Here is a 14,704-nt window from a genome sequence, read left to right as displayed (position 1 = left end):
TACTACACATTTTGACTTGAACACTTGAAAAAAAAATAATCCAAAATGTTGTTGTCAGTAGTTTGCTAACAAATTGGGAGAACATATTAAGTAAGGTCTCATGAGAATAAGTCATGAGCATGGTTCTGTTCAATATTATCATTAACGACCTGGCTGCTGGAATTGCCAGTCTACTTGCAAATTTAAAAAATAAAACCAAATTGTGAGTGGCTGTGAGCCCTTTAGAGGACAAGAGTGTAATTTAAAGTGATCTTGATAATGAGGAGAGGTGGTCTGGAATCAGTAAGATGAAATTCAATAAAGGCACCTGCGAATTATCCCACTTAAAAAGAAAAAGCTTAATGCACTTATAAAAGAGGGACCGACTGACCTGGAAGCATACTGCTGAAAAAGGGTAGGAATTAATAGTGGGTCATAGACCTACGTAGTTACAACATCCGTGTTGGAAAGCGCCAAGCCAGGACAGTATCAAGTATCCTGGGATGTGTTACTGGGAATGGACTGTGCAAGACACCGGAGACAACAGTCTACATGCCAAGCATTCTCTAGGGGACACCCTTCCCCTTTCCTTCCAACCCTGCATTTGTATGATTTTATCATCAACATAGCAGCAATGAGTAAGAACCAACCGAGAAGGGGATGCATTGCACAAAGCACTGTGCAAAGACAAAATAAAAGAGAATTCCTAACTCCACCAAGCTTGCGACTTCAGCAAATAAGGCTGACAAAGTGCAGCAACGTGAGAGGTTGGAACACAGTCGGGAGAGCAAAAATCTCTTTTGTACTTTCTCATCATTTCTATCAAATGATTTTTTTTTTTCTCCTTAACCACATCCTGTGATTCAAATCACAATCTCTACTGAGAGCAAGTTCTAGGACACACAGTTCCTTTAAAAAAAAAAAAAAAAAGCAGCAAATCAAATCCATGAGACAACCTGGAAGCCACGCTTCCTTGAGCTGCAGAGAAACCCTGCGTGGATCTGTCTGGCAGCGAACCGCTGCCAAGCTTCACACAGGCTCTCGGGCTCAGAAAATCCCTGCAGTGGCTGCCTTCGGATCCCATTTGATGTTTCCCTGCCTCTTCAGGCATCAGGAACATTTTGGGAAACTCCCACCTGAGCCAACATTTTGAGTTCTTGACTCGAGATTTAAAAGCGATGCAAGACCGGTCCTTTATTTAAAGGGGTGCCACCAATGCAGCAGCATTTGAAGCAGGCACCCTCCACCCAACAGTGAAGGCTTTAGGAAATATTGCTAAAAGACCACACACAAGCCTGAACGATGGCAGCGAAATCAGAAGCAGAAAAGCCTGGCAGACTGAGAACTAAACAAAAAACCGAAAGCTTCTATTTTCAGAATTGAGAGACAAATCTTTACTCACCAGCTAGAAATACTATAAAAGATGTTTAACATCAGCAGAGAACACAAAATTGCCGGGTAACTATTAGCTACTTTAATTTTAGAGGCAAGAACGGATTCTTAGATTGTAAAAGTCTTCACGTTTTAAGTACAAGTAGCGGCTGGTGTACATATTGCAAAGGCAGCACAAGAGTTATGAGAGCAGGAAGGTAAAAAGGTTTTTCTCAAATTCCTATCACGCTTTTCTGCCTCTATTTCCCCTGATGAAAAGCCAAATATGAGTTAACTCCTTGTGACCTGTCAGACAGTATTATCCAAAGGAAGGTACCGTGTCTCTCAGCTGACACCAACGTATTTTCTTTTCTTTAGCCACAGATTTGCTTATGTGTGGTTTCTAACCTGATGGGCAAGGGGGAGGACAACCCAACAGCCGGAGCTCGCTCTGGTCTCCAGCCCTCTTCTCCCAGCCCAGGGGGTTTGCTGCTCCCTCTTACCCAGAATGATTCCATTGGGCTCCTCCGGCGGCTGCCAAACAATCCGTACGGATGTCAGCCTCACCTCGGGGAACACCAGCCTCACAGGCGGCCCGGGGGCTGGAAAGACAAAGAGAGATAATGCTAGCAAGCACTGCGTGTCAGATGAATTACAAGTTCTCTGCTCACTTTACACAGAAGGCAGCCCAAGCCACATCTCACCAATAATCAGTAGATGGTCAGAAGCACCTATGTACATATGTAATATAAATTTATTCTGAGGAATCCTATCCACGACCAAACGCCTCCAGCACCCACGGACACCAAATACAACACAGAACCAGTGGACCCTACGGTGTTTTACCACACCTGTGGAATGGGTTTAGCAGGATGCTCTGACCTCCACAGGAGTTACGTCCCAGCAGCGCAGGGCTCCCTGCGAGTCGGCCCTACCACGGCTCCCTAACTGGTTACAGACCATGAAACAAGTCACCGAGATGCCTTTACAGATAGTTATGTGTCAGCTTAATCCGCTTCATACCTGTTAGAACTGAATAATAACTCCTCTCCGTGTCATCCGCACCAGCTTTGAACTGCCTTCTGATTTTGCGTGTGCATTTTAAACACTCAGGTCTGAGCGGGAGAACCCGAGGCAGGTGAGATGCACATTAATAAAGATGGCTGATGGCTGCACTGACCAGCCCAGGTTCACAAGGTGAGGAGATGCTAATTCATAAATTAGCATCTGCAAAATTTCCCCTTCAGCACAAATTCCACCTGCATTACCCCTGACGATACTTTTAATTAAGTTGAGCCCAGAGGAGACACAACATATTTATGTCAGGGGTATGGAGATGGAAGAACAATTTGTATCATTTGCCAACACACACTTAAGGAGGGAACTGCTATAATGGGGTTATCTAAAACAAACAGTTTTAAATATTTCTCATTATAGTCTGATATGTACATTTCAGTGAGTGCTTTCCTTCTCCCCGCAGAGTTCTGCTAACAGTAATTTCTCTTTGTTTCCTTTCGAAGAAAAGCCAAGTCCCCACACAGGCAGTGAGCTGGGAAAATGGTTAAAAAGAATGCCAGGGAGCTGCTGTCCCTGTTCCTGTCCCCATTCCTGTCCCTGCATACTCTTACTCTTTCCTGCACTCCATAGAAAATGACTTGTTAAGCCAGAAATCTGAATGTGTTTCCAGCCCAACCTTAATGAAGTTGCTTCTAGAAACCAATGTTTACTCCATTACTGTTGAAAAGATTTTGATGGAAAAAAGGGACTTTTTTTGGTTGTTGTTCATCTTCATTGGGAGCAATAAACAGAAGCCCCTCACACTGATATTAATTTAATACTGAAAAGGTAAGGAAACTAAAAGTAACTTTAGCATCTGCAAAGCCAAAAACACGTTAAGAGTTGAACTCAATGTCTGTAAAGCCCCCTCAGCAGGAACAGTCCCACCACACCGATGTGCGCGGGCAGCACTGGGGCCAGGAGCTCCCCTGGGTTCCTTCAACACAGCAAACTGCCCTCAGGAGTCCCAGAGCCCACTGGAAGCCCTGGAGGCCGTTGCAAAAGGAAGCTGGTATGATCATCTGCCAGGGTCAATGCCTTATTCTTTTGGGGAAAAAAAAAAAAAAAAAGGATTATTGAAATTACAATTTCCATCTCTCTCCTTCAGACCAATCAGACCCAGATTTGTTTATGGCTTTCAATTGCAGCACTCTTACTTTGGGGTTTTTTTTGAGCATGATTGAACTTCAATAGGAATTTATAATTAGACTCAAAATAGTCTTCAATAGAAATTATCTACACCGAGCTTCAGTATACAATTTTAGAAGGTTTTTTCCTCTTCATCAGTTGCAGAGAAAGAAGAAATGGGGGAGTCTGGTTTTCTGTGATTTTACCAAATCCTCAGCCCTTGACCAGTGGAATAGTGCTGAGTTATACTAGGTTGGGATCCAGTCCTTTAGGTTCAAAGTTGCAAAAAAACCCAACAAACACCTTTAGTTCAGGCTTCTGTCTACATTTGCTTCACTAAAAGAAAGCAGTGTTAAAAGGTTGGATCAAGTAAGATACTTGTTTTGGAAATCTGTAATCTTACCATCATCTTTGGTTCTTTCAATAACCGGAGGAGAGCTGGGGACCCCATCTCCGATACGAGTGAATGCCAATACCTGGATCTCATAGAGCACATATTTCCTCAAGCCAGAGAGCAGGAAGGACTGAGTGTGGTTACCTCGTACTATTTGGCTCTTTGGTTCGGAGTCTTTTGCTTTGAAAAGTATCTGGCAGAATAAATGTATATGAAATATAGAAAGAAAAAGATTGTTACATGGGGACTGAAAAGAGAGGTATGCATTTTAGATTCCTCCTTTTCACAAAATATAAAATAAGATTATATTCATCAATCACCCCTTTCAAAAACAGTATACTTCCTATATCTTCTCCGGCTGACTTTGGAATAATATAAATATCCAGCAGATGAATAATAAACAACAAATGCAAAAAAATATACAGGCAATGAATTAAAATTAAGTAAGCATGAAATTCCAGTTGCATACCTTGTAACCCAGGATGAGACCATTCTGCTCGGGCTCAGGGACCGCGGTCCATGTCAGGAGGATCTGGGTTGAACTCACGGCTTCAGCAGAGACATTCTCAGGAGGAGCCGAGGGAACTGGAATCACATGGCATTACCAAAAAGCAGAAATCAGTAAGAAATACCAGATCATTTTGCTCCATCTCCCAATCTGCTTGGGATTGTTCCAGATTCTCATAGAAGAGCACTCAAATTGAAAAGGACTCAAATAGGTTCTAGGCAATCCCTTCTTCTCTTGTATTCTTTCTACATCATCTTTATATTTCAGCTGCTTCACAATTTCTTGCTGGCTCATCTCAGAAATCACAATGTTTGTAAAGAGCTAAACATTTAATACTGTGCCTACAGACAGACAGTAAATATAGACAGACATGAATAAATTTCAAGTTCTATATATTTGCAGTAATTACAATCAACTTAAAATTGCTGGACTTCTCTAGAAGTCCATCTCCTAGTATTTCTTTCCCATATATTTTATTTCCCTATGCCAAAAGCTAGAAATCTTTACGAATGGAGTTTATCTTAGGGTACGATCTGTTCTCACAAGAAGTTTTACGCCACCCAGGCTTCCTATATTATCTGAAAGGAAATTACAGCATCTTGTCTAGAGTTAGCAATAATTTCGACTACTGGATTGCACTCCCGGTTCAGTAAGAAGTTCTTTAACCTCTAAGACTTTTGATTATGTGATAGTGCTCAGCATTTGTAATACATCAATTATAGGCGGACACATTAACGCAAGGTGCATTTTCAGGGACTGATAGGGTGTAAATGAAAGATATGCCTATTTCATTTATGTTGCAAAATTGGCTCTTATGAAACCAGAAACATCATTAGAACTGATGGCACAGGAACACTGTAATTTTCTCTGACTCGAGAGAAGAGCAAACTTGCATTTTCTCATGCCATTAAAACACTAACCGCAGCAGAACAACCACACAACTGCAAGCTTTTGTGGGCAAGCTTAATAGCGTGCCATGTTACACAAGCAGAATTTGAGGCTATTTTTAAGAGTTCACATTTTATGCTGCCCTTTTGCATTTTTTTTTTTCTTCCTGTAGCATTTCTAACATCTGAAGGGTACAATCTTTTCCAAAGCATGATACACCTGTCAGGCCTCAAGGGAACGTTTCACCAAGTTATGTTACACAAGCACTTATGGACAGTAAGGCTTGATTAGGTCCTGAATATATCACAAAAAGGAGCACCAATCTCTGCCAGAAGTAATACTTTCCCGGCTGTCCAAATGAAAGAACAGATTTGCTGTTTTGAAGGCGAGCTCCTGAAGCTCCTAGCAACATGAACGAGATAATGAGTATGACACCAGAATTAATATAAATTGAAAAAAAAAAAACCAACCATGCACCGCCCCCCACCCTTGTGCACTCAAGGTTAACCGCAGAGAGAGTCATTTCTGAAACAATTTCCCTGTTACCAATTATTTGGGACATGAGAAACAGAGCACCATCTCACAACACTGCAGCAGACTAAAAACCAATTTTTTTTTTCCCCTCCAACGCTGAAGTGCTTTTTTTTTTTTTTTTTTAAAAAAATCTTCTCCTAGATTTATCCCCCACAAGGATATAATTATGTTAAAGGAAAATAGATTGCCAGGAGCCATGAATGTCTTTGGATAGCTGCCATAACTTTATCTGTAGATCTTCACAAAGACCTACTCCCACATGAATCACTTCTGGAGAGAGAAAGGGTGGAGGTGGGTCGTAGGAAACCAGAACGCGTAGAGGAAAGCAGCCTTTTCCAGCCACGTTTATTTTTATTTTATCTGGTTTAAAGCCTTTCAAGAGAGTAAAAAAGTTTCTTTATTTTACAAATATTTCTTTTCCTCTTTGATCAGCAGCCACGAGAGTTCCCGAATTGACAAAAGGTGGAGGCTGTGCCCGGGCTGGCCCCCCGTGCACAACTGCTTTGAGGTGTGTGTAGGATCACGCTGCTGGCAGGGGGACTCCACAGCCGACAAAGGAGAGAGCAGTCTATCTGAAGATTTATTAGCCCAGACTCCTTCTAATTCCCAGTGGCAGCCAGAGCAGCTAAATGTCCCTTCTCCCTGGAAAGGAATCTAAGCCCAATGCCTAAATGGCAAAAATACTCGTGTTCATCGAGTGCGCTTTAATTCTCCACTTCTCATATTAGTTTTGAGATTTTAATTTTAATATGGATGTATGAATTCAGCACCTGCAACCGATATTATGGATCTTATTGTTGCCAGTCCTTTATCAAGTAAAAGACTTTGATCGACCCTTTAAGAATGAATTGAAACGTAACCTTCATTTCTCCGACCCCTCTCCTCTCTCAGGATATCCAGATTCAAAGAAATTACAGTTCGCTAAGACTAATTAGTGGCTTGAGTGAGGCACACAGATCCCTCTTTCCTCTGCAAGCTCCCTTCTCCAAAGCTGGTTTCCTTAACTGTTGCACTGAAGACTTTGTTATAAGCTCCAAAGCCGAGTTCTCATTAGTAAAACCCACAAGAACAGTACAGAAGCCAAGCAGCAGTGTCCAAAAAAAATCTCAGAGCCTTAACGCAATGAACCGGAAACACCGAAACTAAATGATGAGCTAATCCAGCAAACTGCCAGCTGCACGATGTACTTTAAAAGATGAAATGAAGGAAATTAGAGAGTTACTGGCACTTTGCACTGGAACTTCAGTAAGAACTCAAGTTTTTAAGGTTATCTGTGTTGGCATCTAAGATCACGCATCTTCTTTCTACATCTGACATAGCCGTATTTGATATATAGCAAATGATGCTGTTTTATGTCTCTAACTGGGCCAAAAGCAGCTTTTAACAAGCTAGCTTGTATCCCGGCTTTCTAAGAAAGCTGGATAGCAGGATGCAGTGGTTCTCTTCGCTTTTGCAGCTCATTTTAGCTGAGCATCCATTACTGTTTTTCGAAAGTACAAATTGAGCTGGCATATTGTACTGCTGCCGTCAATTAAGAAGTGCAAATTTAGAGCAAGGTTTGTGGCAAAAGTAGCCTCGCTGCAGTACACAACCAGTTTGCCTATAAAATTAGACACTGCAGGCCAAATTCTCAGCGTGTATAAACTGACAAATCCCTGCAGTGACACTGGACCACATCTGAATTATCAAGCAATACTTTATCACAGCGCAGTAACTGCTTCATGAAGGTCAGCCTCTGAAACATCAAGAGATTGATCCTTGCCATAGATATGTGGCCATGCTTCTACAGTAGCTGATTTTGTAAGACAAGTGTACACGTTCACGTAGCTGGATATTAGGAGCCCCCAAAAATATTAAGGCACTGAGTTAGGTGTATTTGAGATGAATTGTTTGAAAACAAAAGAGTTTATATCTAAAAGGAAGCAGCCCCTGTCAAGGTTGTTCTAATACATTAGAGGTCTTTGCATTTTCTTTCTTCCTCTATGTTGTACCTGCTATCAATGTCAATTTATTGAGTGGAAACTGAGCTTGTAACTCTCCAGTTAATTTGCACTGTAAAATTTAATGAGTTATTTAATTTCTAACATTATAAAAACATTTTGGATTGATAAAACTTGTCCTGCTTAAAAATCTCAATTCATCCCCCTCCATCGGCTGCTTGCAACCCTATCCTAGCTTTTCATTTTAGGGTTTCCCAACTGTTTTTCAAGCCTGGGTTACCAAAACCTACAGCACTATTTATTCCCTCATAGTTTCTTTGCTTTCAAGATGGTTTATATCCAAGAGCACACCTGTAACAGCATGCTCCTTTATTGTTAGCATGTGTGCTCAGCTATCAGTGGTATGATCCTAGAACGTACAGAAGTGCTCAAGAACAGCTTTATTTTCAATAAAGGTTTTGGACTCCAGTGGCTGCACTGTCATTAGATCCCACAACCTGATTTAGTGCCCGGGCTCTAGCTTCTTGGGCTCCTTGCATGGTGTAAAACACACAAACCACCTGAATGTGGCCAAGCCACCTCTGGCCAGCTGTGAGGGATGTTTACAATCTGCAGCACCAGTCAAAACCAACTTCCCTAAGACTCTGTTTATCCACAAAATGGAAAAAGAAATATTTAGGACGCCTGCTTTTAAAGTACTCTGAAAACATAAGTGATAAGCAGAATTTTCCTTGCAGTTCAGAAGACAGACCTAAAAATGCTTTGACCTTTCCCTCTGTCTTTAGATATCTTTTATTTGCATTTTAACCCCATTTGACACTGCATACAGGTTAATTGCAGATTCCCCGAAGTTCTCTCATCCAGCTTGCCCCTATGCCAGCGCTTCTTGTATATTCTAAATCTAAGAAGATACAGCCAAAAGTCTGAGCCCTGACTTGCTCTGTTCAAGAAATCAGATGTTACTATCAAAGAGAACACATGAAAAAAACCAAATGAGTCCTTATGGCCTAGATCACAGCTTTGTGTTATTTTGATCCCAGTTTCTGTGTGCCTCCTACAATCAGTTTCAAGTCAACCTTCTTTTAATACTGCAAGAGAAAATACCAAATACACACGTAACCTCTGATCTTTAGATGCCAAGCAAGAGCACTATAATCCTAAGGTTTTATGAAATCACTGAATCTTAGTATTTACTACATTTCAAAAGAAGTGTTTGAAGAGCAGTGGAAAGGAGAAAGTGAAGAATGTGGTATCTTTTTATTATGACACAGAACACTTCAAAACTATTTTGGCTGGGTCGTGCTATCTCTAACTCCAGCACAAGCACGTCTTGTTTAAAATACCTCTGGCAATAGCTTTCCAATTACTACTTCCCAAAAAGCAACACTTTAATGGAAGGTGACGACTTTGTTTAGCCTCCTCCTGGGCTAGTTCAAAGGAGAGTTATCTGAACCAGCAGACCAAATCCTGCCGTGTACAGCATGGTCACGCTTCCCACCAAGTAACGCCGCCTGGTACAGAGCGCACAGACATGCAAATGTGCGTCTGTAAGTGTAGAGTATGCACAGGATTAAATTCCAAAACGTTTTTAATGAAGAAAAATAGGAAAAAATACCAAGAAAAAATATCAGTGTTGAACTTTACATAAACACCGGTCACAAAGAGTTTTTATTATTAAACTTTTAAACCATATATATCATCCATTTTGTTATTCAATTGCAATATAAATTTTAATTTATCAGGTGCATGTAGGGTAGGTTTGGAAATATAGAACACAGCTTTTCAAGATCTGTCTTTACCGCTGTTACTAAGCTAACAATAATTTACTGTTGCCCAAGATGGAGAGTTCTGATCTCTGAAGTCTCTATGCTAGCATGGACAATTCAGCTAGTCAATACAGGGCTCATGCTCCAGGTCTATATGCAGGTTATGTCTATATAGCCTTGTACACACAATTTTAGAAGGCAGTTTTGAAAACGTGTCATCAAAAGCTCAGATAATTATTTCTATATGGGTAATCAGCTCTCTAAAATTGCTTGTGCTTTTTTAGAAATACTTGGTGCTTGAAACTAGATTTCAGATAACCACAACTGTGAGAATATCCGCTCGAGCCCAGAAGCAGACGGGGAAAGGGGGAGAACGAGGGGCGATGGGGTACTGGGGAGGGAGAGGAAGCACGAGGGACCTGCTCAGCCCGAGAAGGCTGCGTACAACTTCTCCTTGTGCTGTCCGTACTGCTGCCAAAGAGGGGCAGGAATAGGGAGAGGTTGTTTTGCTTGCTTTAAATAACCAGCCTGCAGGTTTATACATGGTAGAATAAAGCAGGGCAGGAATAAAATAAATAACTAACTCCCTCAAATGTCTGTATGCCTTTTTGCCTTCAGTACTTCTAGAGATTGTGGTTTTTTGATTTCACTTTAGATTTAATGGGTCAGCAGGCAAAAAAGCCCCCACCACAACCCAAAATAAAACCCTGAATAAAAGGGCAGAAAGTGCTGAACTTCTCAGATGTGTCCTTCAGAGCAGACACGGTGCTTTGACTTACCCGACTCCCGTGTACGACCTCGCACTACTTCGCTCCATGGTCCTGCCCCGATGGCGTTGAAAGCCTGGATCTGCAGCTCATACTCTGTCCACTCCTCCAGATCTTCAATGGTGTACTCTCTTTCCAACCGGTCATTAATAACCTTCGTCAGGGCTGGAGACTGCACATCTACACGCCAGAACTTGATCCTGTACCCCACCGACTCTGGATTGCCATTATACTGTGTGTCGGGGAGGGGCTGGAAAACAACACAAAGAAAAGCACAATATTCCTATACAGAACACATTGCCGGGGCTTTCCAAACTATATACCAAGATTGTCCAAACTCATATAAGGCCACAGGAAGGCAAAAAAGACCAAGAGGTCAATTTTCTGTTTTATTTATATTTCACAACCTCTCAATTTCTGTGTTGCTTGAAATTTTCTTTTACTTTTTACCTTAATTTTGAACCCAATCGATACGCTCACAGAACTACGCCATTTGCTGTGGGTGTATCAACAGAGATGATATGAATACAATATATTTCAGAGCTTTGTGATTAATTATGGAAATGAATGATAAATTGCTGAAGCATGTGACAAATTCTTTTATCGTACATTTTTTACTTTCTTTACTGACTCTCTGCCTACTCATTTATCAGGAGAGATTTATTCTAGTATTCTAACTCCCCAAGCAATTTCAGAGATTAAAATACGAAATAATTAGCCTACTTCATGAAGTTTAGAGTTTTTTCCCCGTAAAACTAACTCCATGACGCCACGGATGGCTGAGATTCAGTTCTGAAGCACTGGGAAAGTTTGATAGACATTAACATTTCACAGCTTAGAAGACTGTATCCCGCAGGCAAGCAGGGCTAGAAATGTGACCCTTATTCTGTAGGAAGGAAGGAATTCCCAGCTCCCAGGGGGACACAGATTCACCTGCAGGTCTCGAACAAAGAGATTAAACACTTTCCAATACTGATGCTATTAAGCATGAAAAAAGTATATCGGGTCATTTTTAGCCGTGGCTGTTGCTCCTCCTGAACCCCGCACAGTTTGACTCATGAAAAACAGGTTTCCAGGTAGCCCAGCAAGGGAATACAATCTTTAAAATGTTTTAAAGTCTCTTAAAGCAACTTTGAGTTAATTTTCATGGAAGATATATATATATATAGGTCTGGATACAGTACCAAAGGTTTAACAATAGGGGCATGTTATTCACATGGTAAAGCCACAAGTGAATTATGTGGGTCCTGTCAAACGAATTGCAATGTTTTTCCTAGGGATAGTGAGGTGATACCTTAAAGTTTGATGTTTTGCTCTTTCAGGGTTCAGAATTAGGTGCACTGTCCCATTGAGAAACTGGAATTATTCCTTTCCGATGGGAGAAAAAACTCTTGTTTCTAGCCTGATTTTGACTTCCAGCCATAATGAGTTTATGCACGGAAAAGCTAACATTTGGGCAAAAGGAAACCTGTGCTTCATCAACTTCACACCACAGTAACCCCAGTGGAAAATTCTGCCTAACGGGGGAGAAGAAAAACCATTTTGGAGGAGGTTAATTGCCAAATAAATCCCAACGTGGCAACTCTGCAGGTAACTGAGATAGTCAAAGGGGCACAACAATGTCATCAATCACTGCATCTTCGCAATTAGTCATTTCTTTCTGCGCTTTATCACATAACTCCACGCCCTTTCACATAAATATAATCTTCCTACAGGAGTCTAATGGGCAAACTTTGTGCTACCTTTGAACCACAGCTGTTCAGGACCTGCAGGATGATTGCCAGTGGCCGGCGTGCACCTTCTGGGGACAGTTTTGTACAAAGCAAACAACTGAGCCCTAGGAAACTGCAAATTGGCTCAAGTATTATATTCCTGTCCCACGTGTTGACCCAGGCTGCGCAACAAGAGGGTCTGAAAAGCCAAGGTTTTACACACAGGCATATATTCCCCTGATGAAGTGGCAGAAGTAGTGGCAGTAGGCAATTTAAGTGATTAATAAGGCACTTAAGGTAAGTCTCTAGATTTCCGACTATTCTGAAAAAGGAAATAATTCTGCTGTTATCCCTTATGCCGAACGCAAGGAAAAGGCATTCCTGAGCGCTGGCCTGACTCCCTGGGGAAGCAGCCTCATCCCAAGCCCCTGTTCCCCGCTGGCCAGCTCACCACCCATCGTAGCCACAGACTGGTCTCGCTGGCCGTGCGCACGGTGACGCTGCCGGGGGCGACGTCGGGGGGAGCCTGCAGGGTCTGGATGACACGGGAGGGCTGGCTGAGCGGGCTGGCACCCACCACGTTCACCTGCCGCATCCGGAACCTGGAGGGGAAGAAAGATGCAGTGTGGGTTGGAACAGCTCTGCGAGCGGTACCTCTCTTTCCAGAAGAGCGAAAAGATGGAAAAATACAAATTAGGTCCTTCTAAATGTTCCACAAAGGTCGTTGCATGCTGGTCCCCTTTGTATTCACTGCTGAATGCTTTATGGTAACCGCTTTCAGATCCTCTCAGGTATTAAAAAATTGAAAATGAGATTAGCTTAGAGTCTATTAGAAACTTAGGTATTTGTGTGAGAAATTTATGTTAATTATACCAAGTCTGATGAGCTTATGCTAACAGTAAGTGATTTTCTCTTGCAATGCTTGTACAATACATCCAGAAAGGTATTAAAATATCAAACTTCGGATATTCTCATTCCCTGTCAATATAAAAAATAGGCTAGTGATAACATTTCCCCTCAATTACTGGTTGAAAGGAGCTGATTTTTCCCTGTGCTGCATTTTCAGCCTTCCTGCACAAGAAAGATTAAGTTATTTAATATGGATATGCGTCTTTAAAAAATACCCTGTCTGCTCAAAACCGTCTCTTCTACAATAGAAATCCCTATTGGGTCACAAAAGATTTAGAGAAATCTTTTTTTCAGGAAGCACAAAATAATTAAGATATGCTGTGCGTTTCAGATACTCTCACCCGTCACAAGCAATTGGAGGTATCCGGCGCTTGCACATAAATACATGACCTGTTCATACTAAACACTTAATTTTTGAACCTAATGACTGAGCTTGGAAAAAGGGTGAGCTAGTCAACATAGCAGTGTTTATTTATCTGCTCTGATCTCCCTAGAAAAATGCTTTAAAGGAAACACATTAAACAAAAATACTGTCCTTGATTTCACTCTCAAACCTTGGCACAAAATACAGAAATGAAGCTGTCCGCTAAAGATGCGGTCAGATAATTAGCTCTCATGATGTATTTCTTCAGTGGGCAATGACTAAAGCTGACCAGAGGACCACAAATCCATTTAGCAACAACTTTCTAGGTTTCCAAAAATGATATAAAATTGCCCTACACTGACACAAAACAAAAAGGTTTATATCTGTGTATGCACGAGAAAAAAACCCAATAACCACTAGGGAAAATTCAAGGAGCTGCTTTAGTCTACAAATTATGATGAAAAGTATTAGAGGAGAACTGGAAGTGTGAAAGGTGCCAGTGCCAACCAGTACAACCGCCCCTGCTGGGTGGGCAGTCTTTCTTATTTTGCACTGAACTCCGGTACAACCTGCATTTTACTATTCACCTCTGCCTTCTCAGCTTTAAGGATAAGGATTATGAGAGCAAAATCTTCTCAACCCAAAATAAACTTCTGCACCAGAAAACTCTTCTCAAGTTCAGAATGCTTCAAAGAGCTTTTAGTAAAATGTCTAGCTCTTGAGGATGAGGTGTAAACCACTTCAGTGGAGAGTTTGTCAGAAATTCAATATGTTCCTGGGCTTCTAAGGGAAAAAAATTAGCGTATCAGCACTGAGTTAGTTGTAAATTCTACGAGCTTTACTTGGTTACACCTACTACTGGCTCAAACAGCATCTGGGCTGGCTAAAAGGCCAGGGCAACAGGGACAAGTTTTTATGAAGCTGATTTAGCAGTTGCCATTGTATCTCCTTGCAACCAGCCTTTACGTCTGCGAGCTGTTTCATGGAAGTATTTTTCATTAGGATTGAGTACCTCAAATTCTCAAATCTTGTCTATACTAAAGCAACGCATCACTTGAATTGAATTGATTTAAAAATCAATCTCATTTAACTGGGGTGCACCCATAATGTAGATTCACTTCAATCAGTTTGAGCATTGCATATGTCTATTAAGCTTAACTTGGTAAATTCTTATAAACAAAGGTTTCATCTAACTGATGTTACCAAATTAAGCTAAATCAATAAAACGATGTTTAAACTGATGTAAATATGTAATTACAAGTTTGCACCAGTTTAACTACAATTGATTTGTCACTGACTGATGTTACAGTGGTGCACCCTTTAGACAAGGGAAGTCACAGGACAGCAGTTACTCATAAAAGCATTTCACTGTGCGCTTGGATTTCCAT

General features: G+C 41.3%; 1 protein-coding gene across 1 annotated transcript in view; it reads right to left on the bottom strand.

Moving 5' to 3' along the window:
- SDK1 (sidekick cell adhesion molecule 1) overlaps positions 1–14,704 on the bottom strand; it is a 403,349-nt gene that overhangs the window by 67,115 nt on the left and 321,530 nt on the right. The window contains exons 24-28 of the mRNA XM_074158262.1: positions 12,495–12,645; positions 10,344–10,581; positions 4,398–4,513; positions 3,938–4,121; positions 1,854–1,952 (exon numbers count right to left, since the gene is read on the bottom strand). Of these exons, the coding sequence (XP_074014363.1) occupies positions 1,854–1,952; positions 3,938–4,121; positions 4,398–4,513; positions 10,344–10,581; positions 12,495–12,645 (788 nt within the window). The remainder of the gene's footprint in view (positions 1–1,853; positions 1,953–3,937; positions 4,122–4,397; positions 4,514–10,343; positions 10,582–12,494; positions 12,646–14,704) is intronic.

This window comes from Numenius arquata, chromosome 14 (assembly GCF_964106895.1).
Source record: "Numenius arquata chromosome 14, bNumArq3.hap1.1, whole genome shotgun sequence".
Classification (NCBI taxonomy): domain Eukaryota; kingdom Metazoa; phylum Chordata; class Aves; order Charadriiformes; family Scolopacidae; genus Numenius; species Numenius arquata.
Note: the sequence above shows the minus strand (reverse complement) of the source record. Positions and strands in the feature narration are given on the sequence as shown.